The sequence below is a fragment of the Rousettus aegyptiacus genome, unplaced genomic scaffold, assembly GCF_014176215.1.
Source record: "Rousettus aegyptiacus isolate mRouAeg1 unplaced genomic scaffold, mRouAeg1.p scaffold_m13_p_4, whole genome shotgun sequence".
Classification (NCBI taxonomy): domain Eukaryota; kingdom Metazoa; phylum Chordata; class Mammalia; order Chiroptera; family Pteropodidae; genus Rousettus; species Rousettus aegyptiacus.
In genome coordinates, this window is record NW_023416307.1 from 153,495,635 (window position 1) to 153,523,200 (window position 27,566).

The 27,566-nt window shown below is 49.9% G+C and overlaps 2 protein-coding genes and 1 pseudogene across 5 annotated transcripts; all 3 read left to right on the forward strand.

Moving 5' to 3' along the window:
* Positions 1–335: 335 nt before the first annotated feature.
* CCR2 (C-C motif chemokine receptor 2) lies at positions 336–10,337 on the forward strand. Of its 4 annotated transcripts, none has more exons than XM_016141358.2 (3): positions 336–512; positions 4,141–4,249; positions 7,489–10,337. In XM_016141358.2, exon 3 carries the CDS (start codon positions 7,503–7,505, stop codon positions 8,622–8,624), a length of 1,122 nt encoding a protein of 373 aa, XP_015996844.2. In that variant the 5' UTR covers positions 336–512; positions 4,141–4,249; positions 7,489–7,502; the 3' UTR covers positions 8,625–10,337. The 4 variants fall into 4 exon arrangements, with proteins under 4 accessions (XP_015996844.2, XP_015996843.2, XP_015996842.2 ...); XM_016141357.2 differs by lacking the exon at positions 336–512 and adding an exon at positions 3,160–3,510; XM_016141356.2 differs by lacking the exon at positions 336–512 and adding an exon at positions 3,566–3,956.
* A 7,137-nt stretch (positions 10,338–17,474) lies between these two features.
* CCR5 (C-C motif chemokine receptor 5) lies at positions 17,475–21,606 on the forward strand. The gene is made up of 2 exons (XM_016141360.2): positions 17,475–17,589; positions 19,154–21,606. Exon 2 carries the CDS (start codon positions 19,165–19,167, stop codon positions 20,224–20,226), a length of 1,062 nt encoding a protein of 353 aa, XP_015996846.2. The 5' UTR covers positions 17,475–17,589; positions 19,154–19,164; the 3' UTR covers positions 20,227–21,606.
* Positions 21,607–22,663: 1,057 nt separating this feature from the next.
* LOC118602476 lies at positions 22,664–22,782 on the forward strand (annotated as a pseudogene).
* The last annotated feature ends 4,784 nt before the right edge of the window (positions 22,783–27,566 follow it).

Consider the following 27,566-nt stretch of genomic DNA (forward strand, 5'->3'; position numbering starts at 1 on the left):
TACTTCATTACATGCGACAAAAGAATGGAAATAGTTTGTAGCAATTTTTTTTTTTTATCAAGATATGACCAGAACATGTAGGAACACATAACTGCTTTTTCTATGGGTATCATATTAGTCTATATCATTGTTTTTAACCAAAACTGAAGATGTAAAATCCTAGAACTCACTGATCTATTTTAGTAGGTCACAGGAAGCATGCAAACCATAGAAACCACAATCAACCAACAACATCTGTATTGAAAAAAAGCAAGAATTTATCTTTGAAAGGTGTCATTTATCCATCACAGATAAGAAGTGACAAGGGACATCATCAAAGTACCCTTCCACTGCCGGTAAACCTTGTCCGTCTTTTTCCCCGGTAGCACTTTTCTTTAGCCATGCTTTCCTCTATGTTTTCATTTGGTTGAGCGTTGCCACCCACGGAAGGGCAGAGAAGTTCTTGGGATGAATCTAACATTCAGCTTCAATGGTCTAAACCCGCAACTCAGCTGCTGACGTTCAGAATATGAGTGAGTAAACAAGAATCTTAAACTTCTCATGGCCGGTGTTGCTCTGGTCCTCCCTTGTTCATTCAGGAAGCACAAACTATTTTTATTTCATTGGTTTGTGGAAGAATTGAGTGTCTCCTCCTCCCTGTCTCAGGTCACCTTGAGTTGCCATGCCTTTTATGTGACCCTGCTTGGTCAGCAAGCACACCAGAGGAAGGAGGCTGGTGCCACGCTTTCTTCCAGATCTTCTCAAAGAGCTATCTATACTCCTCTTCCAGACTGAGAATTTCAGAAAGCGTGAACACAGCGCCACAGGTAGATAGATATAGGCTTCTCCGACTTAAGGAATAGGATCTTTCTTAAAATTCTCTCCATGAGTATAAAGAATTCTCGAGTGTACTTACTCAGGTCCAATTTTCAGTGGTGCCTGGTATGAAGATAGAAGTGCAGAGCGCTCCTAATCATTCAGTAAGAGTCTTCACCTTCCCCATCCCAGAGTGATTCAAGGAACTCGCAGCAAGATGCTGGAATCAGGAGAATCCATAAGTGGGAGAGAACCCCGCATTTCCGGAGCAAGTGTGACCTGTTTTGCTATTAAAATCTCAGGAAGACTCTTCTAAACCCTGCCACATTAGGGGATAACTGGGGACCTGATCAAGTAAAGGTCTGTCTCCTACGGAAAAACCTGAGGCCCCTCTTGCTTAGCACAAACACCAAGTCTTATCCAGTAGAAAGTCACAACTTGTTGAAATCTAGAAAGGACACCTGGACCGCACTGAGTGTTGTGCTGTTATTGTTGCTATTAGTTACCATACGTTTAGTGCCTAACACGTCCCGGCCACTATACTAATTGCTTTATATCCATTTAAATCTCACAGACCTCAGAGACCTTAGTATTCCTATTTTATAGTTGGGCAAATCAAAGCTTAGAAATTTGTTGAGACCACAGCGAGAGATCCTGAGCCCGAAGTCTGCTGAATCCTAGAAAGTGCCAGAGGCCCACTTAGATGACCCAATGCTTCCCGTTGGACCTTAGGGACATTCCTCCCACTGTAGTGCCTACATTGCAATTGTGCCGTTAATGACGATGTCCTTGTTTTTTCTTTTTTTTTAAATTGTGGTAAAATAAGCATCACATTTATGTTTACATAACAAAAGTTGCCATCTTATTCCTTTCACAATGTAATGATGGTGTAATCATCGCCATCATCCAACTCCAGAATTCTTCTCATCTTGTAAAACGGAAACTTTATACCCATTAAACAATAACCCTTCGTTAACCTCTCCCCCTGGCACCTGGCAAACCACCATTCTATGTTCTGACTCTCTGATTTTGACTACTCTAAGTATATCATATAAGTGGAATCATACAGTATTTGTCTTTTTGTGATTGGTTTATTTAGCATAATGTCCTCAAGGTTCATCCATGTTGTAGCCCATGGCAGAATTTCCTTCCTTTTTAAGGTCGAATAATATTCCATTGTATGTATATACTACACTTTGCTTATCCATTCATCCATTGATGGATACTAGGTTTCTTCTGCATTTAAGCTATTGCAAATAATACTGCTGTAAACATGAGCATACAAGTATCCGTTTGACACTCTGCTTTTAATTCTTTGGAGCGTATAACCAGATGTGGAATTGCTGGATCGTATGGTAATTCTGTTTGTAATTTTGGGGGCACCCCCATATTATTTTCCATGGTGGCTGTACCGTTTTATATTCCCATCGGCGGTGTACAAGGGTTCCAATTTCTCCACATTCTCACCAACACTTGTTTTTTGTTTTTTGTTTTTTTTTGGATAATTGCCATCCTAATGAGTATGCAGCAGTTTTTCACAGTAGTCTTGACTTGCGTTTCCTTCACGATGAGCGGTATTGGCCATCTTTGCGTGTGTTTATGAGCCATTTGTCCACCTCCTTTGCAGATGTCTATTCAAGGCCTTTGCTTATTTTCAGATTGGATTGTTCGTTGTTGTTGAGTTTTAGAAATTCTCTATTTTCAACATGGACATGGCCTGCTCTGGAAAGTGTCCCATGTATATTTGAGAAGAACATCGCTATTATTCTATTACTCCGTACGTGCCTGCTAGATCTGGTTGGTTTATCGTGTTGCTCAAGTTCTCTACTTGCGTACCTATCTCCTATCTGATTGCTTTATCCATTATTGAGAACGGGGTATGGAAGCCTCCAACTATGGGTGTAGAAGTGTCTGTTTTTCCCCCTCGGTTCTGTCAGTTTTTGCTTTATGTATTTTCATGATCTGCCATTGAGTACACGTGCTTCTAATCGTTATGTCTTCTGGCTTTCATTGGTATATAGTATCCTTCTTGGTTGTCTCTTACAAACTTTTTGGACTTAAAGTCCATGTTGTCTGATGATCAATGTAGCCACTCCTTCTCTCCTTGGGTTCATAATGTGCATGGAATATGTTTCTCTGTCCTCCACTTTTGAATCTATTTGTGTCTTTGGATCTAAAGCGAGTCTCTTGTTGACAACACATAGTTAGATCATGTTTTTAAATCTGACTCCCGAAAGAGGAGAGAGAGAACATGGGGAGAAAAATAAGGGCGCTGGCCCTTTAAATCCCCTGAGAGTCACTTCAGCCGTAGAGGGAGGCGTTTACAACAACTGTGTGTGTGGGGGGGGGGGGGGGATGCAACTGCAATGGCTGCCTGCACCTTTGTCTGCACCTCTGAGCTCAGAAGCAGTAATCCACGATTGGAGTATAGATCCCCGATATGTGGAGAGCAGGGTCCAATTTCTGCCAGCTCTGGCTTCTGCAAGCTGTTCTAGCAATAGATGTGAGGCTGCCTTCCAAGGGACTGGGTGTGGGAGATGGGTAGCTGCTATGGTGTTAAGAGCTGAAATTAAGCAAAGTTAACTGCAATCGATCATTCATTCGAGCCTTCCCCTGAAAGCTGCAAGCCTTCACCAGACTCAAGAGTTCCAAAACAGCTGGAGCACGCTGATTATCCCAGGGCAGTTGTGGTCTGGATGAGGAGACAGATTCCTGGTACTTTCCACTCCACCACCTTCCCAGGATCTCAATGGCGTTTTCTTTCAACAACGATTCTTTCTGGGCAGTGGGATCTATAATAAACGAAGCCCTTCTTACCGAGGGTGTCTCTGACACAAAAGGCTATTTAGCATTCCTTTTCATTAAAAAGCTCTATGTACTGAAATGTCTAACCCGATTCTAAATCTGGGTGGGATGCCCCCCGAAACCAGGGCGCATGGTCACATAAAACCTCACAATCTCTCCTCCACCACTACCACCAACAGCCCCCATTAGCATTTATCCTCTGGGAAATGAAGTCTTGCTGTGCTCCTTTCATGCAAATTATCACTGACAGAAGAGAGCAGATTTCTAGATATAGAGACTGGCAAGATAAAGAAGCCCAGAATGGTTAGGCACAGGAGCAGACTGGGCGTGCCTGACTCACTCTCAAGGTTGCATAAGTAAGATTTCAAAATTAATCTTCCTCTGGAGACTTCAACCTAGTTTACCATATTCTTGGTTAGGAAAGAAGAACTGTATTATTCTTTCTTTCTTTCTTTCTTTCTTTCTTGCTTGCTTGCTTGCTTGCTTTTTTTTTAATCTTTACCCTAATTACTCTTGTATCTCCGCCTTCTCCTTCTGCAGGAGATTTTATTTCCTACTTTTACACACCAAGTTCCTACCTCTAGATCTGCCTGGTTCAGTTGCTGAGAAGCCTGACACCCCAGTGACACTTGGAAGAAGCCATCCACTGGTGAGTCGTGGGTCCTTTATTCATTACTTTATGAACTATAGGCTCAGAGCATCTCAGCTCTGGAGATGCACCGGGAGCCCTCTGAGTTGTCTGCACAGCTCAGGAACTTGGGAATGATAAAGGTGGGAGAAAGGGGTGGAACATGGTGCCTGCACCAGAAATGTTGGAGAGACCCCAGGGAGGTACAGGGCAGGGTGAGACCACTCCTCAGGGCTCAGGTGATAGCAGAGACAGTGCTGAAAAGGAACCGAGAAAAGTAAGAACAAACAAGCTCTTTGACAACTGCTCCTCTCAATCCGTCTCTCCCGACTCCCGGGGGCTTTAAAGAGCTGGAACTCTCTACCCAGAATTTTCTCCTCCTCCAGTCCCAGCCCTGAACCAAAATGTACTTCTTGCCTCAATTCATTAGGTGCACAGAGGCTGAAGTGGAAAAAAAAAAAAAAAATATATATATATATATATATATATATATATATATATATATATATATTTCTGAGAGGCAGCTTTTCATTGATTCTGAATGATGTATCCTGACACTGGACTGCTAGCTCAGTGCGCTTCAGCCACCTTGCCGAGGGTCTGCTTTGGTAGGAGCTAAGTGTGCTGGAGTGAGAAAGGTAACAAAGAGGATGAGGCTGGCATCGGAGAGGCCAGTGCAGGTGAATAAACCACATACCGAGAAGAGACCCCACGGTGGGAATGGTTAGCGCAATGCGCCCCCTTGTGCGCCACCCCCACCCCTCTGTCTGAATCGGCGGAGTCAGGGGCTGGGCTGTGTACTTCTAACTGACAGACCTGCGGTGTGAGACTAAAGCCAAGCATCTGAGAACCACTGCTCCAGCCCACGCTTCCCCACCCAGAGGAGGAGACGAAGCCCAGGTTTGCTACGCAACGGCCCTCGAGCTTGCCGCAATTAAGGGGCTGTGGATCCCCAATGTAATTCATTTTTACGAAATCTCCCGCTGGATTACCTGGAAGTCTAGTCCAGGTGGAGTATTTTGCTTCTCAGCAGCTTGCAGCCTACGAGTTCTCTCTTATTTACTTATCCAATTAATATTTATTCGGCAGCCGTTCTGTACTGGGTCGGGTTCTGGGGAACCACGATCCCTCATTGCAAAGACAAAGGTCTCTGCCCTCATAGAGCTTATGTTCTGGTGGAAGTGTGTGTGTCTGCGTGTGTGCGCACGTGCACGCACATGCACGCTTGTGCAGGCGTGGATGGAGCATGCTCATGTGGGCGAGTGTGCATTTTTAGGCGAAATGCCAAAGAAGTTCTGTTAAAGGCATGGAAGAATACCTAGAAAACTTGTTACCTGTTCTATACCCATCTCTGTTCTCAGAGCCTGGAGACAGGAGCCCCTCAGGGCCTTTGAAATTGAACAGCCCAGGGTTCAAATTCTAGCTCAGCCATTACTTGCTTTATAAGTTTGAGGAAGTCATTGAGTCCATCCATGCTTGAATTTCTTCACTTGTAATATGTATAAATACTTATCCCACAAATGTTTTGCAAAGATTAAATTAATTAGTGTATGCCAAGTATTTAGCGTAGCACCTGGAATTTAAGGAGCCCTCAATTAATAATCATAGTCGTAATTCTTTAGGTAGATACATTCGTTTTCTTCCAAGCTTGATTAAAGGTCTTATTTAATCTGGCTTGGTGACATGACATGCAAGATCTGTGAAATGTATCAGTCACAAGAGAAATTGAACAATGCATATGTAGATTAAAAAGATAAAGTGTGCGCATAGATAAAAACAAATTCACAGTCACTACCAGAAAAAAAAAAAAAAAGAATATTCTTGAGACTCAAGCTTAATGATCTTAGGTGTCACACTTTTATAATGAGTTTCGTGCATTCTTTCAATGAACATTTATTGGTGCCTCCGTTTGCTGGGTGCTGTCGCAAGAGCTGGGGAGAAAAACACGACCTGGTTAGTCCTTGACCTCGAGGAGAAGGTAATGTCATAAGTGCTTCTTGAGAGGCCTGCACAGGGTTGTAAGATGATAAAAGAAGGGAATTTGAGCAGGAGGTATTAGAGGATGTGCAGGAGCTCGCCAGCCGTTCCGGGCAGAGGGCAGGCACACGCAAAACCACTGAAGCGTGACGGAAACGGTGAGTTCGGGGAAAATGGAAAGAAAATGGCTAAGGCTGACTCCGGGCTTTGAGCAGCGATGAGAGATGAAGCCGAGGAGAAGCGAGCTTAGACAAGGCGTGAGGAGCGAGCGGGCTGGGGCATTACCTTTGAAGTCCCACCGCCTGCACATCAGGGGCTGCTGGGGGCTTTCAGCTGAGAAGTGCACGATCCAATTTCAGTGTTAGAGCAGACGGAATGAAAGGGAGCACTCGCGAACAAGCGAAAGACCACAACAAAGCCAGAAGTGAGACGTGCACATGAGGCAAGGGACTGACAGCTGTGAGAGGCAGAGAGGGGGCGAGACTCAGAGGTGTTTCCGAGGAAGAAACCATATAACATTACAATAACAAAGCAGAACATTCCTCTGAAGTTATCAGAGGGATCGAGGGCTCAATGAGGATGACGGAACTTGGGTTGTCATTGAAACTTTGGCCAGGGGCATTTTGGCAGGATGACAGAGGCAGAAAGTTGAGAAGGGCATCAGAACGCTTTGCCTGTAATTGACACACACGAAAATGTAACTAGTAATGTTTTAAGCACAGGGACTGATTTTTCTCAGATAACAAGAAGTCGGAAGATAGACAGTTCAAGGGCAGGCTGGGGAACTGGTTGATGTTGGGACTCTGCTTAGATCTTCTCCAGTTCTTTGGGTCTTTTATTCATGGTCCCAAACACCAAGCCCTCCCAAGACAAGGTGCAAAAGCAGAAATGTCAGGCTAGGGTTTCTCTCGCATCTCTCTTAACGAAGCAGCGTTCCCAGAAGCCCCCAACAGAGTTTCCTCCTAGATCATCGTCCAGGAATGGGTCACAGGCCTGTGTGCCACCTGCAGAGGAGAGAGAGGAAGCAAGTGTCCATCACGTTAGCCTTATCATGAGTCAGGTTCTCCAAGAAGGCCAAGGGTGTCGGCAGATGGCGGTCGGGGTGATGACTGGCATCTGCGGCGAGGGACAGAGGGAAGTGATAACGTAGCACGAATGCTTCGAAGGAGATGCCTGTGAAGCAAAGGCAAAGGCTAGACAACGCTCGATGGAGCGGGGACGTTTTTGAGAGCAGGAGTTGCGGGAGTTACGTTGTGAATCACCACCCTGTCCTCTGTTTCCAGGACGGAGGGAGAAAATGGGCGACGGTGACATGTCTCTCCAGTTCGGCCACAACGTGCTAGCCACGTCTCACTCTCTGCTGACAGCGAATTTCAAGGGGAACGACGAGGACCCCACCACCAGTTACGATTACGAGGGCATTTCGCCCTGTGTCAAGGACGAGGTGAAACAGTTGGAAGCCAGGCTCCTGCCCCCGCTCTACTCTCTGGTGTTCATCTGTGGTTTCGTGGGCAACTTGCTGGTCGTCCTCATCCTCATAAACTGCAAAAAGCTGAAGAGCATGACCGACATCTACCTGTTCAACCTGGCCATCTCCGACCTGCTTTTCCTTCTGACTTTCCCAATGTGGATTCATTCTGCCATACACGGGTGGGTCTTGGGGAATGCAATGTGTAAGGTATTCACGGGGATGTATCACGTGGGTTATTTTGGTGGGATCTTCTTCATCATCCTCTTGACAATCGATCGGTACTTGGCTATCGTCCATGCTGTGTTTGCTTTAAAAGCCAGGACGGTCACCTTCGGGATGATGACGAGTGGAGTCACCTGGGTGGTGGCTGTGTTCGCCTCTCTTCCAAAAATCATCTTCAACAAATCCCAACTAGAAGGGTCAGTTTACGTCTGTGGCCCTTATTTTCCAGGAGAATGGAATAATTTCTATGCAATAATGAGAAGCATCTTGGGCCTGGTCCTGCCACTGCTTGTCATGGTCATCTGCTACTCGGGAATCCTGAAGACCCTGTTTCGGTGTCGAAATGAGAGGAAAAAACACAAGGCCGTGAGGCTCGTCTTCGTGATCATGATCGTTTATTTTCTCTTCTGGGCGCCCTACACCATCGTCCTTCTCCTACACACCTTCCAGGCCTTCTTCGGCGTCGAAAACTGCAATAGCTCTAAGAAGCTGGACCAAGCCATGCAGGTGACGGAGACTCTCGGGATGACGCACTGCTGTGTCAACCCCGTCATCTACGCCTTCGTCGGGGAGAAGTTCAGACGGTACCTCTCCGTGTTTTTCCGGAAACATATCGCCAAACACCTCTGCAAACAGTGCCCGGTTTTCTATCGGGAGACAGCGGATGGAGTGAGCTCAGCGTACACCCCCTCCACTGGGGAGCAGGAAGTCTCGGTTGGTTTGTAAACGAGCTGCCGTCCGCTCGCTATTTTTAAAGGGAGATGACAATGAGCCTCAGGGTTTGCCAAAGAACAGGGGTCTGTAAGTCTCCCAAGTAAGTGCCCAGGGACCTCAGGGTTGTGTGTACCAAGACGGATCTATGTCACGCTTGTACAGCCAATCCTGTGTCCACCGCAGGTGAACTCTGACTGTCCCGAAAGCTCACCTCAGTTCCTGGAAGATGCCGCATCACCTTGTGCTTGGGCCCTTTTCCCAGTCTTCAGCACTTCTTCATTCTCTCTGCGCTTCGGTCAGTTTCTTTAATCAAGTGCCCAGCCGGAACGGGGCAGGAGTTAAGACAGGCGCGGGTGAACCGAGTGGTGGTGAGTGGGCTCGAGCCACGTGCAGAGAGAGGGCGGCGTGAGCCTGGCTGAGCCTGGACAGGGACGAATGTAAGGGGTTTGCGCGTTCAGCTGGGCGAGCGCTAGTCCATGGCCTCGTCTCCCACCCGTCTTGGACCTTGAAGGCTTCCCCAGGTCCTGGAGAGCTCGAGAACCATAAGCACTTTCTGACAGCTTTGCTTGGGTCCCCTGATCCTTTTCTGTGTCAGGGCGTGACACATTTTTGCTTTATTACAGTTTCTCCACGTACCCAACATTTGAAATCTGTTAAATGCATGTCCCCATTGTTCCTATGCCTCTTAGGCCACAGCCCCCTGTACGAGAATGTATTAACATTTTTGTTTATAAAATATGCATAACCTATGAGACGAAAAAAATAAAGCCCTCGTTTGGTCTATAGGGAAGAAGGAGGGTTGGAGGTCGTGATTAGAGAAAGGAGAGGGACAAATGAGATCCCCCCTGGGGGTGCAGGGCCATAGCAAGAGTGAGACCACCCCCATCGGTGTTTCCAGAAACAGCTCAGGGGGAGGCTGGGGAGGATGACACCCCGGAATCCCTAAAGGCCTCATGTCTCGGATCTGACCGAGTCTCGGATCTGTCATCTTTCTTGGCTTTCCCGCCGCCTTGGGCCCATGTGCCTCCCCAAAGCCTTTGTCGCATAAAACTCTTGCCTGCAGGATTAACCGACTTCAAAACCCAGCTGTAGAGGTCTGGGAGAGTAGACTTGGGGGGAATGTGCAGCAAGAACCCCTTGGTGTGGCCGGAAGAGGGAACACGATCAGTGAGGGCGCCGGGGGTGTGTCCCCGAGGCCGAGAAGGGGTCTGGGGACAGAACAGAAGCCCGTGTCCCAGAAGTCATATGGTTCTGTGTGTCCAAATTAGCGGGTGGGGCAGGCCCAGATGAAGGAAGATTCTAGATGGATTGAATGAACATGGTAGCCAAACTACCTTGCAGAGCCTCATTTTTGGATACAGGCATGGAGTACAGATATTTTTTAATTAATTAATTAATTAAAAATAAAGTCAAACCTGAAAACTGCAACTTGCTAATGGGCCAAAGAATCACTTCAAGAGTTACCATTAAGCCAAGCCTGAAATACAGTATTAGTCATAGAGACGACTCTGGTTTTGGGCTTAAAAATCTCAGAACACGGTTGGGAGATTCATCATGCACAGTGGTCGATCAGGAGAGTTGGAAGTCTGTGCTCTCGGCATGTGTGGTGACGTAGTGGCCAAATGATATTTGGATCGCAGCACACACTCCGTAAACCGGGTCGTCTCAACTGCATCTTTATTCCCTTAGACTTGCTGCCAAAAATCTTTTTTTTTTTTTTTTTTGCACCGTGAAGTCTATGAAGTCACGGATTTCATCACATTCGAACGCTCCGGTGCCTTGCAGATGTCCTAGCTGATGGTCAGATTGTCCCATTTTGCCTGGGGAAACGTCTAAATTAAGCTGACCCCCGATCAAAGCCTTTCAACCCTACTTGTAAAGGAGGGAAGTTCAGCAAGGAAGGAAGGAAAGACTCTCGCCTCCGTTGGTCGAGCCTAGTTAGGAAGCGCAGAGACGCGTCACCCAGTGCACGATCTGACGCGAGGCCAAAGCGCAGGGCTCCTGGAGCCCAGCGGCTCGGGAGGTGAGACTTGCCTCACGGCTAGAGAAGGCTTGGGACAGAAGAGTGTGGGCCGCAGTGGGAGGGCGCGATACGCCTTCGGGGATTTGTATCGTCTTAAGAAATGCATTAAATTCTGTTTCGATGATGATAAAATTTAAAGATTATTTTTTAAAAAAAAAATACTATGACTTGGAAAATGGATCGATACTCTCACTATATTGCTTTTTTTTTTTTATTGCAACTGTCTGATGAGCAACGCCCCGTTTCTTCCAACCCCCAAAGTCTTCTGCCCTTCTCACCTATGAGTGTGGCCATTTTAAGTATCTCACGTGAGTAGACCCGTGTAGTACTTGTCCTTCTGTGACTAGCACGTTTCACTGTGCACAGGGTCTTGCAGGTTCATCCATGTTGTCACAAGTTATAGAATTGTCTTCTTTTTAAGGCTGAATAATATTCCATTCTATGTCTATCTCACATTCCATTTATCAACATGCATAAAATTTCACATATATAGGATAAGAGTTAAATATCAGCTTTAAAATAATGTGCCTATAGATAACAATGCTGTATGTACACTTAAAAATTTGTTAAGAGGGTAGGTCTCATGTTAAGTGTTCTTACCAAAATAAAAACTTTAAAAACCTGCCTCTTTTGTTGCGCTGTGGTATTATCATAGATTGTCTCATTGTCCACGGCTTTTCACTTCTTCCCCTGTGTGATGACACTTGCCTGTTCTTGCCCTGTGACTTGCATTGTGCCTTAAGGGAGGGCAGCCCCCACCCCAACCCCAGGGGGCTGGGACAGCAGAAAGTTAGCAGAAGTGACATCTGCCTCATCCACACAGAGGGGTGGTTGGGCTGAGCCCCAGGCTCTCCCACTCAGCCACAGGAAGTCCCGTCCCAGACCACAACGCCTTCAGCCCAGGTGTCCTGGCGGGTGAAGGAGAGGACACAGAGAGGCAGAGCCCCACCGCACGGCAGCCACGTGTCCCAGGAGCCAGAGGTCTGTTTGAAGCCCCTGAGTTGTGGGGACCGTTCGTGAAGAAGAACAAAAGCTAATTAATACATATGATAGGTGGTGACATCCTAAGTAAAATTTGGCAGAGCATCCACATTTTGCCAGTCTGGGATTCAATGGGACAAACACACCTGAGGATCTCCCAGGTGCCAGACTGGGTCAGGCACATAAAGATGGATGTGTGAATGCCCGTGCCCTTAGACCTCCAAGTCCAGGCACTGCTGATGGGGGCAGGGGTGGAGAGTCCATCACAGCACACTGTGCAGAGACCAGAAATAGATGTCCGTGTGCGATTGTTTTGAGCGCCCAGGAGAGAGAGTGACTAACGCCAGGATGGCCCCGCATTACAGTAATTATAGCTATCGTAAGATTTTTCTCCCCACTGAAAAAAACTGCAACTTAAACGTCACCAACCACCTCCATTTCGAGAAGGAGACACCTCAATTCTCCTTTCTTCTGGGGAGGACATTGGAGCAGGTTGTTCGAGGTAAGCCAAAGCCAGGACATACCATCATTCCTGGGGAGAACTATCTCGAAGAGTTTTAGCGGAGATGGAGGCTTGACATAGTCCCCCCGCCTCCCGCCACCCCCACCATGCCATCCTCCTCGTCTGTGATGCTTAAAGCAGCTAAGGGAATCTGCTTTCTCAGAGGGATTCCGCAATGAGCCGTCAGGACCCCGTCTTCCCACTTTTGATTTTCCCCGTTGTCGAATTTCCCCTGGCAAATCGAAATGGCCTCAGGTGAGATTAGCCAGCAACGAAGTCCACGAAGGGAAACTGGCCGTGAGAGGAGGGGCATCTGGGCTGGTGCACTGACCTCCGCGATGCCCCCTGCGGACTTAGAGGAAACCTGGCCCTGCGCGTGGTGCGTGACTGAGGTTGGAAACTTCTTCGGACTTTGCCATTTTGACACCATGTTTGAACTTGACCCTGGGTGCTCTCACATCCTGGTGACTTCCTGGCTGCCTCATGGCAACACCCTGTCCCTACTCCCGGCCCTCTCCAAAGCCCTCTTCCTGGGCTCAGCTGGCCTGCTGCTTAGAGGATGCCTTACCCAGGCATGAGGTGCTGGCTTCCCCGCCTTGCGAGCCCCCAGTCCTCACGCTGTTCTCTCAGAGCCCCTTCCCTTGGCCCCCCAACCCTCCTCCCCATCAATCCCACCCACTCCTACAACCCATTCCTGCCCCGGCCCGTCTCCTTACACAGGACAGCGATGGGAGGAGTTGACATGGTGACTCAGGGCACAGGGCCCATTCTGTGACTCTTAGTAAGCCCCCGGGAAGGTGTGTAACCAGTGTTGATGGTTTTCTTTAGAACTGCAAGGTACTTAACACTTCTTCGCCCTCAGCCACAGGTCATACTTGCTACTTTAGAGGCAACAAGAAAAGTCCTAAATAATATCCTGTTATGCACAGAGTCGAACATAGAGCGGCAGGTGAGATCTGACCCACCAAAGGTCACAGAGAGCCTATCGTGTGCCTTAATCGGCACATAAGACCTCCGCCACGGCCCTCGAGGTTGCAGGGACCCCCCGTATGGGCGCCGATCTGAAAGAAATACCCAAAATGCAGAGAGCTGACTTCCCAGCGGAGTTCAAGGGTTTCCGCCATGTCTGGACGCCTAACGAAGCAGTAAAGTGGTCGGCCCGCCCATGTCTGCTCGGTTGGATGACCTGCACAGGGCGTGGGGGACGTGGTTCACGGGCTGGGGAAAGAGCGTCCCCTGGGAAGGGTCTAGAGGACAGAGACAGCGGGAATGGCGAGAATGGCATGGTGACCTCCCACCCCCACTCGCCAGGGTGGGTGGGTGTCTGAGGCAGAAGGCGAAGGGTGCTGGGAACCGCAGAACCCCGACATCATGGCTGAGGCACACAGGTGACGGAGTGCGGCCCTGGTCGGGGGAGAGGGAGAGTCTTCCTGATTCTTGGGGAGTCATGGGGCCCCTCTGGCCCGCCTGGTTAAGGCGGCTTTGGAGACACGGGGAGCTTCCTCCTCGGCGGGGAGAGAGAGCAAAGGGCCGACGGCAGCAGGCGAAGCGTGCCCGCCCTGGCCGTCAGCGGGGGAAAGAGCCCGGCCATCAAATCCCGTCGGGGCATCAGCTGAGCGAAAGAAGCTGAGCGCGAAGGAGGCCAGAGCCTGAGGTTCCACTTCCAGGGAGCCAAAGGACAGGCCCCTCTTATCCACGACGATGGGAGTCGGGGCGGCCCCCGCCTCTCATCCGTGACGACGGGGGGATGGGGGGATCTCCCATCGTTTCGGTCGGGGGGGCTGGTTACACGCGGTGCACACGCATCAAAACGTCACTGAGCTGTTCACCTAGGATTCGTGTGCTTTGCCGCATGTAAATTACACCTCAATCAAAACGACGGTTAAAGAACTGCATTTATGAAGAATTTTTAATAACGGGAGGCAATGCCGATGATGTAATGTTTTAGGGGGAAAAAAAAAAAGAGCAGCACACAGAGCTGGTATACGAGCGAGACCAATTACTCAGAAAGTGTGCGTCAGAAAAGGTCGGGGCTGAAGCACATCATATGTCGGGGGCTGTCTTGAGATTGTGAGGATATGCCTGCCTTTCTTCCTGCTTTCTATTCTTTCTGTTTTTCCTAACTTCATGCAGCGAGCGTGTGTTGGTTTTATAATGAGATATTTGTTTTCAAAACTAAAAGATGCATTTGCTATTTCGACAGCCTATCTCCCCATTGACCGACATTGACCTAGAGTCACCTCGAGCCCCAGGTGTGTTCGCGTGAGCTGCCGTGAGGCGGGGTTTCAGCTCACTGTGCTCATGCAGTTGGCCTTTTGAACCCAAGGAAAAGACCGGACATTCTCCCCATCTGGTCAGTGATGCTCTCAGTATACGGTTCAGAGAGGGCGTGGGCAAGGCGAGGGCAGCAGCCCTTGAAGCTTAAGTACAATGAGGACTAGATCTGCAGCAGCTGTGTAAGGCTGGCCAGTGGCCCACGAAGGGGATGTGAGATACCCTCCAACACGGGCATCACGTCTAGAGTGACAAATCAGACAAAGGGTCGTTTCTGGTGGGGGGCCCGAATGCCGTAGATAGGTGAGAAGAGGACCCTGCAGAGTGGGAGGTGGGCGCAAAGTGGGAAGGAAAACGGAGACCAGGAAACTAAGCCGCGGCAGGGCGCAATGCTGGTTTTGGTCCCTGTTGTATCCAGAACAATGTTTCACCGATGAAGTGCTGAAGAAGTCCCCACGGGTCCTCACTTCCCGTGCATCCTTGCGACAAACTCATATTTCAAGAGGTGACCTGAACTCACCTCTGGACCCAAGAAAGCCGAAAGGGAGAGCCCCACCCTGCCAGGCTGTGCTGCCTTGTTTAGCCCTATGGATCTTCACCCCGTTTCCATCCAATATCTACGGAGTCATCAGCACCGAAGGGGGAAGCAGCCTTCAGGACCCCCCTCCCTCACCCACCCCCCCGGCCTGGCACATCACCTGACAGAGGAGGACATGGAAGCTCAGGGGCGAGCGTCTCACTCAGAGTACACCGGCTGTCTGTCCGTCCGCAGCAGTCTGGGCGACTCTGAGCCTGGTCCGCTGCTCCACACTGCCCTCTGCGGGCGAGCCTGCCGTCGGGTGCTCAGCCACCCAGATGACAAGATACGGGATACAGGGCAAAGCCCCAGGTCTGTGCTGGGGAGGGGTGGGGTGGGGGGGGGGAACGAAATGAATCACTGTCTCATACAGAAATGTGATGTTTGTCCCCTGGCATCTGACTGCTGCCCGGTGTGCCATCCGCAAGCACCAGGCTACTCGTCCAAACACCCAAACCGTGTGCCTCCCATTTTCCATACGCGTTGCATTAATGTATTTGCTGCCCGTCTCGTGAACTCTTTCTAATGCGTGCTTCGCATTTCACTGCTTAAATAGCCCACAGAGGACAGGTATCTGCAAACGTCTCCACACCTGTTACATCATCTGATCTCTTTTTCTTTTTTTTTTTTTTCTGGCACTGAGTAAATACCATATAAGTGGTAAGCGTGAACATAATTTTTCTAAGCTCTGCTGAAAACCTGCAGGCCCCCTAGATCTTTCCTTCCTCTAACTCCTCTATTTTTAAAGTTCCTCTTTGGCCACCGTCAGCTCGTTCTCTGTATCTGCGGGCCTGGATATCATTTCATCTTGACCACAGACCTATCAAGGTTTGTGTTTGCAGCGAGGTGTTTTTTTTTTTTTTTGGCGCCCCCATTTCACAGATAAGAAAACTGAGGACTGGAGCCTTTCGGTCGCTTGTTCGGATCAAATAGTAAACAGTGAAGCGGGGGGGTTTAAATCCAGCGTGACCTCAGAGCCCAGCCTCCTGGATGGCGCAGGCGGGGGGCACTGGGCGTTGTCCTCACGCTTTGCTCCCCCGGTTAGGGTGATGAGTTCCTGGGCTCTGTCGTAAACACAGACACAGGTCCCCCTACAGGAGGCGGCTCTTGGTCGCCGGGCTATTTCTGAGCTTCCCCATCTTCACCAGGAATCGTTTCCTCCTCTTCTCTAAGCAGCAGCCCGGCGGCTTCACACTTTCGGCTTCTCGTTTGCTGATTCTAATCTGCCCCAGACTAGGACCCCAGGGAGCCACGCCTGTGAGAATTTTATCAAACAAGTCTCCCTAAGAAAGGACCCCCGAAGGAGACAGAGTTCGGTGTTTACTGAGTATATGTCATGTGCTATAGACCCTGCCTCACGTGAGGCTCCCACCAAACCCGCGAAGGACCTGCTGTCGTTCAGATGAGAATTACACAGATGGGAAAGCGGTGGCCAGGGCCAGGCTTCGCGCCCAGGCGGCCGGACTGCCCAGGCCTGGGCTTCGCTTGGCCCCTGCCTCGGGCTGCCTCCTTCGCCTCCGCCTCAGATCACCAGCTCAGGAAACGGAAGGCCCTGGACGTTGCCCCTGCGGCCCAGGGGTGGGTTCTCACCGTGTTCACAGCTCTGCTGTCAAACGATTGAGGTTTCTAGATAAGTAATCAACCACCAAGAAAAGTTAGTGTGACTGCCTATAGTACCGTTGCATATCATCCTGAACCTGGCCCCCTTTTTCCGGCATTTGTGACCTAATCCATGTGGAAAATTTCTGAACGCTGCAGAGGGGCCGTATCCTTGGAATGAGGAGCTCTCGTGGCCCGGGTCCGTGGCACGGCGCAGGTGCCCAACGATGCCTGCTGGTCTGAAGGGCTGCACACTAGCAAATAGGTAGAGAGAAAATTCGGAATGAATTTCAGTCCCCCGCTAGATATCCGACCCAGAGAAAGGTAGTCAACCTGTTTCGCTTGCAGGTGAACCTAGAGTTAAAAACGCTCTAGGTAACCAGTTGTTTCAGTTTACGGAGAAAAATCCGTATTGGATGGTGAGCAAAAAAAGGTGTGTGAATTCTGGTAGGCAAGGGGGGGGGGGTGGGCAGAAGCAAGCAGGGGGTTATGAAGCACCCCCCCCCTCTCAATTTCGAGTTGGTTTGAGCTGGCTTTCTTTAAGGACAAATAGTTAGAGAATCAGAATCTTTTGCCCTTTCAGCCTCCTCACTGATAAGCTCCGTGGCCTTGTAGGAATCATTTGCCTCTTGGGTAGCAATTTCTGTCTCGTTTCGCCTAGTTTCTAGGTTCGACTAGGTGCACGTCGATGTTCTTCTTGTGCTAATATCCTTTAATTCTTCTTAGCTCCCAGCAGACTCTGTAGTTGGATGAGCAGAAAGAAAATAATGTAACTGGGGAAGCCCAAGAATAACCATTCAGACCAGAGAGCTATTTTAAGCTCAATTAAAAAAAAAAAAAGAAGAAGAAGAAGAGGAAAAGGAAGAACTCCTCTGATTTTTTACTTATGCATTTAAAACTCCGCCTCCTGTTCAATAGAAATTGCATTTCCTACTCTGATGCTGTCTATATGTACGATTTGCACAGCTCAGCTGGTCAGAGGAGCTGAGACATCCGTCACCCCTAACAAGAAACTCTCCCGGTAAGTCACTTCTCAACCACTTTGTCTATTAACGAGCTCAGCTTCTGCGATGAGTACGAGCCTTTACAGGAAACCCATAGGAGACATTTGACCAACACCAGGTGTTCGTAGAACTATCTTAAAATGTAATCCTTAAGATAAGGACAGAGTTAGAATTTAGAATGTGTTTCAGACTGCGATAACATCAAAGATACAAAACATGATTATGAATGAAAGATTTTAAACGGAAAAAAAGTTTTTTAAAAAAAAAAAACCGAAACCTTATCTTTCAAAGGAAAGATTTTCAGAGAGATGACTCTTGGCCAGAACCTTGGTAGAGATTATCTTCTGGTTGGAGAACTAAAACTTCCTGCCAGGATTTCTTCTGAATACGAGCCCAGCCATAAATTGTGTCTAAATCTGGTTCTTTTGGAATTTTTTTTTTCTCCCTGAAAAGAGGAAGCCTTAAAATTGTCCAAATTAATATCAAATTAAAAATGTTAAACAAAGTCACCTTTTAATATATCAGTTCCACAGCACGTTGAGTGTATAATTCTCTTTCTGGCTCAGAATTTAAAGGGGATGTTTTCTGGGCGTTTCTCTCAGCTGCCTAATCCCAGGTACAGAGAATTTGAGACTCACAGAGATGACTTAGAATTCTCAGTCCAGAAGTAAACTGAAACAGACCAGACAAGCTGGTGGGTTGTGAAGGGACCGAGCTAATCCAGGAAGTCTGACAGTAGATGGAATATCTCCCATTTGGCCAGTTCTTGTCTGTGTGAGGATCTCTTAACCATAGCAGCTCAGGAACTAGAAACACAAGCTTCAGAGGAAACGTGAGCATGGTAGTCTGGGTTTTACAGTTGACCTTGACATCAGCCCATTTTGTTCTGACTCCATCAAGACACCTGGCTGACGGTCCTACCCTTTAGTTCTCTCACAAAGGAATGAAAGGCAGGGAAGGTGGCAGAGGGGGTAAGAATGCAGGCTGCCTGCGTTCAAAACCACTTGCTTCCTAGCTGTGTGTTTTTAGGTAAGTTATGCATCTTCCCCGGGGCTCTGATGTCCTTATCTGTCAACTGGGGACAATAACATGACCTGCCTCATTGGGTCACCTTGAGGAGTCATTGAAGAAATGACTTAGAATAGTAGATGGCATGTAGCACGCCCTTGGGAACTGTTAATCATCACGGCATGCTTGTGGTGAGGCTCCTGTGAGCTCACTCCAGGCAATGGCAGCTGGCAGCTTCAGGGTAGTGCTGGGCTGACAGTGCCTGGCTCAGTTTCATGAAATTGTTATGAAACCGTCACTCACTCTACGTGGCTATGGAACATCAGGTTTTATGTGATGAGATGATGCCTTTGTGAATTTCCCCAATAGAGCGAGTGAGCAAGGGAAGCTGGCAGCAAGCCTTCTCCTTATTACCAAAGTTCACTGGCCAAACAAATGGAGCTCAACTGAATGCAGAAATCTATGCGATAATTTTAAGAGCCTGTTCACGTATAAGACAGTTTGCGTCATTCCCGGTGGGCCACCAAGTGCAGTCTAGGACCTTATACGAGATCACCGTTTCTTCCTTCACAGGGTAGAGCAAGATGGAGCACTACTCATGGCCAACTCCGACCTACGACATTGATTACAGCATGTCGGAGCCCTGCCAGAAAACCAACGTGAAGCAAATCGCGGCCAGGCTCCTGCCTCCGCTCTACTCCCTGGTGTTCATCTTTGGTTTCGTGGGCAACTTGCTGGTCGTCCTCATCCTCATAAACTGCAAAAAGCTGAAGAGCATGACCGACATCTACCTGCTCAACCTGGCCGTCTCCGACCTGATCTTCCTCTTCACCATCCCGTTCTGGGCTTACTACGCAGCAGGCCAGTGGGACTTCGGGAATGGAATGTGTCAGTTTTTGACGGGACTCTATTTAATCGGCTTCTTCTCTGGAATCTTCTTCATCATCCTCTTGACGCTGGATCGGTACCTGGCTATCGTCCACGCTGTGTTTGCTTTAAAAGCCAGGACGGTCACCTTCGGGATGATGACAAGTGGGGTCACGTGGGTGGTGGCTGTGTTGGCCTCCCTCCCAGGAATCATCTTTAGCAAATCCCAAAAGGAAGGCTCCCATTGTACGTGCAGCCCTCATTACCCACCCAGCCAGTATCATTTCTGGAAGAATTTCCAGGCATTAAAGATAGTCATCTTGGGCCTGGTCCTGCCACTGGTCGTCATGGTCATCTGCTACTCGGGGATCCTGAAGACCCTGCTTCGCTGCCGAAACGAGAAGAAGAGGCACAAGGCCGTGAGGCTCATCTTCGTGATCATGATCGTTTATTTCCTTTTCTGGGCGCCCTACGGGATCGTCCTCCTCCTACACACCTTCCAAGTCTTCTTCGGCCTGAATAACTGCAGTAGCTCTAACAGGCTGGACCAAGCCATGCAGGTGACGGAGACTCTCGGGATGACGCACTGCTGTGTCAACCCCGTCATCTACGCCTTCGTCGGGGAGAAGTTCAGACGGTACCTCTCCGTGTTTTTCCAAAAGCACGTCGCCGGGCGCCTCTACAAACACTGTCCCATCTTTCAGCGAGAGGCTCCCGAGCGCGGAAGCTCCATTTATACTCGTTCCTCTGGGGAGCAGGATATCTCCATTGTCTTGTGACCCATTTTTCACGCACAGACCGAGGGGGGTGTGGGAGGAAGTTACCGTCGCAGAGGGTCTAAGATCTACACCCGTCGATTTGGCATCTGCTCTGAGTCCGGCAGAGTCGAAGCCCATAAATTTGAGAACGCCAAATCAAAACACGTGGACGAAATAGCAGCCCCGTCAACCCCCCTCCATGTCCGTCGGCTTATGGACAAACTCGCCATGCACTGCAAAAGTTCATTATTAAAAAAAAAAAAAAAAAAAAAAAAAATTCCCCAGAAAACTGCTGAGTCTCGAGTTTGGTATCCCTGACCAGGAATCCAGAAACATATTAATTCCTTGCCTGCTCAAGGCAACATACGAGTTGTAAATATGTTTAAAACGGGTCCTCGCCTTGCCATGGGGAGAAGGGACATGAACGCAGTCGGTTAAGGAAGGGCATCTTCCTCCAAGGTGAGTTAATAAGTCCCATGGACATTCAGGACCAGGGCAGAGCCGTTGGCCTGGGGAGAGCTGGGACAGCTTCTTCAGTGACGGGACCGGAGGGGGATCGGCTGTCGGCAAAGGAGAGGACAGCGGATCTCCAGGCTGCGGGCGCTGCGCAGGCAAAGACGTGCGGCTGGTTAGGGGAGGCCCTGAGGGGAAGAACAAGGCCGCTCTGCTCCTCCAAGTCTGAGAGCAGAGAAGGGGGCCCTGGCCGGCGTTGCAGAAGGCTCATTCCATGCCCAAAGGATGGCCTGGAAAGGCGAGCGTGTAGGGCCAGGAGACTAGCAGCAAGCAGGTGAGGGTGAGGAGGCCTCCGCTTAGGCTGAGGTACGGGGGATGGGAAGGAAGACGTATATTCACAGCACTTAGGATGAGCGTCAGCAGAACGGTGGGAGGGGGGGAGATTTAGGTGTGAGGTGAGAGGAGCATGGAGGAGTCAGGGAGACCCGAGGTTTCAAATGTTCAGATTGGAGATGTGCTAAAAGAGCCTTCAAGCATGGAAGGAGGATGAGGTTTAGGTGGATAACAGGAGGGCTGAGTAGCGGGGGGCAGGTGTCGGTCCTGTGAGCTCACACACAACCTGGCACGGGCAGACGCCGGGTTGTCTCTCACTGACACGTCTGCCTTCAGAGCATCCAGCTCGATCATGGGGCATCTCCAGGAGGCTTTAAAACAGCAGATTTGTGAATGCACAAACCTGAGGTCCAAGGGCCCGTGCAGGTGAGACGTGAGATCCAGGTGAGGGATGACTACCTAGTTAATGAAAATCCAGAGCTTTATAAGCATGTGTGTAGCGCCTTCTGGATTTAACTCTCAATCAGCAAAAGGGAGAAGGAACAGTCATTTGGAAACAGTCTGCTCCCAGCTTTATAAGCCACAAAAAAAAAAAAAAAAAAAAAAAAAAAAAAACAATTTACCAGCCTCCCTGTTTCAGGCTGAGTGTACGCGCCTCTAAATGCCTTCTCTCCGGATAAATGGTGCCCAAACACTAAGGGAGTTCTATATTTCAAAGAGAGGGCTGTGATCTTTTGTTTTTGCAGTTGCTAGTTTTATTATTTTGTACCTACTTGAGCTAGCAGTGTAGCTAAGGCCTGGTGGTAAAGATCAGGTGAAGAAATGTGCAGAAGTGAGAATCACTCACTCCTCCCGGGGATTAAGGTGTCAGAATAAGAAAAGGTGCTGATGATTGTTCTGCCACTCTGAAATCTGAAACCTGAGGGCTGTGGCTTCACGGGCGGTGACTGGAGGTGCATCCTTCTGCTCTTAAGAGCTGCATGACTGGCAGCCAGCCCTAGCTTCTGGGTCAGGTCAGCATGCTGATGGCTTCATGCGTGCGTATATGCAGATCTGCACATGTATGTGATGTTCTAATGAATACGGGAAGCTGCCACCTGTTTCAAAGAAAATATGCGTCTAATAAAAACCGCCTTCTAAGATAATCGATCGTATGCCTGTCCTTTCGGTCAAGTGTGCACCGAGAGAACAGTGCACACACACAAAAATATGAGCGCGGTGTAAGTAGCTGTTTAGGAAAATTCACACACACACACACACGCACGCACACGCACGCACACATTGAGAATTGTATTTCCTTTTAACTATTTTTAAAAGTTGGCCCTATCCCTGAGTCAAACTGCCGGAATAATTCGTATTTCGAAATGCTGCCTCCAAGAGTGGAGTGTCTGAGCAATGGGCCCTGAAAACGTTAAAATTTCCAACTGAATTCTACTACTCAAGCAAAAGAATGGACGTGTTTAAAAAAAAAAAAAAAAGGAAAGAAAAGAAAAGAAAGGAAATCCATGTGCGTTTGAGCGTCCGGCAGCGTGTGTTTGAAAACGAAGACAGCAGACCACACCGTGTCCTGGGCAGTTAGCTGCAGGCCCGGGCGGCGGACGGGGGAGGCCAGAGGGTGAGGCTGGCTGCCGCCAAGTTTGCTTTTCTTTCCTTTCAAAACCCCTCACCCGGGGTCTGCGGCCACGCCACCCTGAACACGCCTGGTCCCATCTGGTCTCAGAAGCTAAGCAGGGTCGGGCCTGGTTAGTGCTCAGATGGGAGGCCACCTAGGAGGACCAGGTGCTGTAAGCATGCAAAATTTTTTAAAAAATAAATAAATAAAGGATTGTAAACTGACAAGGTCCTTGCCATCTGCGAGGTCAACCAAGGGCTGCCTCGCCTAAAAACAAATAAACAGCTAAGGATCCCGCCCCCAAACCTGGCTGTCGTCACGGCAATGACGAGGGTGCCCATGTGAACTTCTGTGCCCGTGTGTGTCTCTTATCCGCAGGGCACAGGTGCTCCAGGGAGAGGCGACCTGTCCCAGCACATCCACGCGCTGGAACGCTCTGGTTTCCAGGCCACTGGGCTCTCCCGCCTTCCAACAGGAAGGTCGCTGGCAGCAGGGCCAGCTGCCATCCTCCTCGGAGCTCCGTGAAATGAGCAGCAGACGAGGGCCGCTGGCGGTGGCTCTCCGGCCGCCTCTCCCAGACAATACTTGCAGGACTGCCTTCCACCTCGCAGCCGGAAGGAGGCATGAACCAAGGAGCGGGGAGAGCAGGCCGGGGTTATTAGAGTATAGGGAAGGGGTCGGGGAGAAGCGAGACCTGTCCCAAACGATGAGGGCAGCCACAGGGGGGGCTCGGAAGGGGCCGATCTTTATGGCCGCCGTGTGCGCGCTTCTTATCCTCTTCCCGCCTTAATAAACAACTTCAGCGTTAACACGAAGGAATTGGTACCCGAGGCGCCTGCGGCCTTTCCAGGGCACATTCTCATGGGCTCCCCATTCCCACGCCTTCACGCCTTGCTTGCCTGGACCCTCCGCTGCCCACTCTTCTCTGGAGTGGTGACTCCATTCGCCGGCCCCTGCTGCTCAACCCGGAGGCCTCCATCCGGGAGGGCGTCACGTCCGTGCCGTGGATAAAGTCAAAGTCAGGGCCACTGTCCTTCGCAGGGAGGAATAATGTACAAATTCATAAGTTACGATTCTGTTTACACTCGCATCCCGAGGGTTAAGTTTCGAACAGCTCTAAGTTGAAACGCATTGGCATTTCCACCGTTATGATTATATTTTTGCAAGTCATTTATTTTCTATCGGCGGCAGGAAGGACAGACTCCCAAACGTGGGCATCGACTTTCATGTGTTAACCCGGGGCGGGGGGGGGGGAGGGGTGATGGGGGGCAGAAGACGCCAAAACAGAGAAGCATGTCCATGGCTCCTCTGCTTTTGAATAAAGTTCACTGTAGAAGCCTTACTTGTATTTTTACCAAACTTCAATGTTTTAGGTTATGTATGTCCTAATTGCGCCCAATGTTTCTTCGTAGTTGTCCACAAGCATTTTTACAAGTCTTAGCTTAGGTTTGGCTCCCTATCGTTACCGCTTTAATCTGATTACAGGTTCTGTGTCATGGAGACGCCGTCACGTTTCCGGGATTTCTTTTTGTTTCTTTTTCTGAAGGGGGTAACTCGTTTTTTAAAGCATACCTTAGAGAAAAGTCTTTTTCAAACACAGGTCAAGCAAAAGGGCTTCACAACCACTGAGAGCCTTGGGCTGCACTGCCCCCCTGTGGCCACTGTGGTATCGTCCCCACGGCCCACTCCCCACCCCCGCCACCTTGACCACAGACAAGACGGGCATTTTCACACTGTTTGCCTCCGGAGGACACAGGTGGAGGCCTGCGGTGAAGCGCAGGCCCCAGCTGCCCAGAGTTCATTTTTGCAGATGGCCGAACTCACAGTCTTTGCAACAAGGGCAGAAAATGTCTTGTGACCAAGCATTTCTCATGGTCCATAAAACACCACGCATCTCTCGCAAAACCCAAGCGTTCGAAGCAACCAGATATGACCGGGATGCGGGTGGGGTTCTCATTCACCCTCCCCTGTCTCCCTCACTGTCACCACCTCGTGCTGACCGCTCGTACGGTACGAAACCCGAAAGCTTGTCAAGGACCAGTCCGTCCAGCCCCCTGACCCGACGGAGGAGGAGCAGAGCCCGCTCCCAGCCCCAGCGGTTCTGCCGGGGTGGGTCTGGGCCAGCCGGAGCGGTGGCACGTTCTCAATCCCACGTTCTCAATCCCACGTGGTGTTTTCCCTGGTGCACCTGGGCAGCCGTCAGAGACCCCGAGCAGGGCAGGTGCGAGCGGGAGAGGGGCGCCTGGAATTCGTGGGGGCGCCCCTAACGTAGGCCGCACATCGCAGTCGCCTGGGCGGTTTCACACATAGTGTGGCACCTGAGTCCCACGCCCGGCGATTCCGACTGAATCAGGCTGCAACGTGGCCTGTGGTTTTTGACCTTCAGGATCCCCTGATGATTCTAAGTGGAGCCAAGCTTGAAAAGCACCGCTTAAAGCCCATCCTGCTGAGCCTGCTGGAGCCAGGGCCGCTGTCGGAGGACGACCCTGCCTGGCTCGGAGCGGGTGGCACGCGGGCCGGGGAGAGGCTGGACTCGCGCCTGGGTCTCCATGACGGAGCGCTAACAGCGTCTTCCCACGAGCTGGTTTTGAAAGCACATGAACCTAGACTTAACTGGCAACATAGAATGTTCAAGTGCTCAGGATTCGAGTGTTTCGCTTTCGTTTCTGGTTTTGGATTATGCTCTGAGCCCTCCGTTCCCAGTGAAAAGTAAACAGAAATGGGATGTCTGGCGCCCACGCTGAGCACGCGGCTTCAAATTCCAGGGAGAACCCGTCTCATGTAGAAAAGGGGCTGTCTGATGCTTTCTTTACAAGCGAATACGGATCTCGCTTATGTTGGCAGAAGAATCGTTCCCCTCCCTTTCCTTGTCCCTCCAGTGAATCATCCTTTTAACTCTGTCCAATAAATTATCCCAGAAGAATTGGAAAACTCTGGCCATCCGTGTCAGGCCCGGAGAAGGCAATGATAGCTCTGCAGAGAAAACAACAAAGTCAGTTTTAAAATAGCAATGGCCCATATTTACTCTAAAATTCCCCTGCTTGGATTTATTTCCACTAACTAATATTCTTCGAAAGTCCCTCTTAAGAAAATTACGATGTTTTTCTAGCGGATAATCCCGTCGGGACTCTGCCGATGGGTTAACTCACTCCTTTCTGCCGGGGAGAAAGCAGAGCCTGGAAGAAGCGAGAATGGGAATTTCGAAGTGGGGCTGAGCCGGGTTCCTGCCTTGCAGCCGTGGGAGCCGCGCAAAAGTGACTTAAAGTCCCTGGATTCGACTCCTTTCCTGTGCTTTGGGATGCTGTTACTATCTACCTGGTAGAGTCCTGTTGGGACCGGCAGTGTTTAGCCCAGCACTGTCCTGGGGAATGCTCTGAAATCATGGCAACGCTCCGTGCCCACACCGTCCCATCCGGCGACCTGGCAGCCACCACCGCACTAAGTGCAGACTGTGGCTGACGCGACCGTGGCACTGAACTTTTATTTATTTCATTTTAATTACTTTAATTTTAATATGGCCAACGGCTACTGCATTGGACAGTGTGTGTCTGGCATACGATAGTTGTTCAATGGCTATCACTGTAACTTGGACTCAGGCCTCGGGGATTCCCAGGCTTAAATTCCTAGGCAGTAGGTTCGTTCGTGTTTCTTAGCCTCGGTTTCCTCGTCTGTACGGTGGGGCTGATAATACTCCTGCCTCTCGGGTTTGTCCAGAGGATTCAATGAGCAATGGCATGTTAAGTGTTGAGGGCAGTGCCTGGCGTGCAGAGTCCTTGTGACCGGCAGTCCCCTTTCTGATCACAGCTGGTTCCTCCTTAGATTAGGATGACTTCCCCGAAAGGATACTCTTCCCGTGGTGTGAGATCAGGCTCACTTTCTGCAGTGGAATTGAAGCCTGCAGACTGGAGATGGCTTTTGGGGTGAGAAACCAAACCCCGTGGATTTAGAGTAATTGACGTCAAGAGCCCTCCAACTTTATGGTGCCGCGTTCAGCCTGTCTGGCCTTGGATAGGTCCTCTGGAAAGCCTTTTGAGGGGGTTGACCTGCAAACGTGATTCTGGTCCGAGGTAGACCCCACAGCTCCAAGCAAACTGGGAGGTTGGGTGGGCATTGGGGGCTGGGGGGAGGGGTAGCAGACCAACTTCTCAGCCTGCCGGGAGCCTGTGCACAAAGGAGAAATCGGGTAGGAGTGAATTTATTAAGAACTGGGTCAGTCTTGACTATCCAATGAGAAGCTCCAGCCCATGGGCCGTCGTGGTTCAGGTGTGGAAAGGAAATGGGGTTTGTTACCACCCCCTCAATCCAGATCTGGAACCCTGCGGAACAGTTAATAGACTCCGAGCCTCCCTCCCTCCCGTGGAAGCCGGGCGGTCAGGGGTGGGAGTGACATGGGAAGCGTCCCCATCAGTCCTCCCCCGAGGTTCTGCCCTCCTTGGAGCTGAAGCAGAAGCCTGCGGCTAGGCGGACCGGGGTGCGGGTGGGGGGGCCTCCCTAGCACAGTTCAGGTGCGCATTAACCATTAGCTTAACATTCGACAACCGAGCATTCAACAAACGTTTTTGGAGGGTCTACTACGTGCAAGACACCGACCATGCCATGAGCATCCCTGTCCGCATCGGATTCACTATTTAGAGAGAAAGTCGGGCAAGTAAACTGAATGATACGGGTGCTTAAAAAAGCATTACAAACGCGGTAAAGGGAGGCGGCTCTGAGACCAGGGAGCCGCCTCCCCCGGGAGAAGGTGAACAGGGAAGGCACTGAGCAGGGGCCCTAACACGCCCCTCGGGTAGGGCCTGGGAGAAGAGACGACTGTGCAGGTGAGCAGAGGCGAAGTCGACCACGGCATGGTCCACGTGCCTACAGTGGCGCAGTGAAGACGAGTTAGACAGATGGTAGGTAGGTAGACAGACAGACAGACAGACAGACAGGCAGGCAGGCAGCGTGAGTGAGGGCCTCCCCGCAG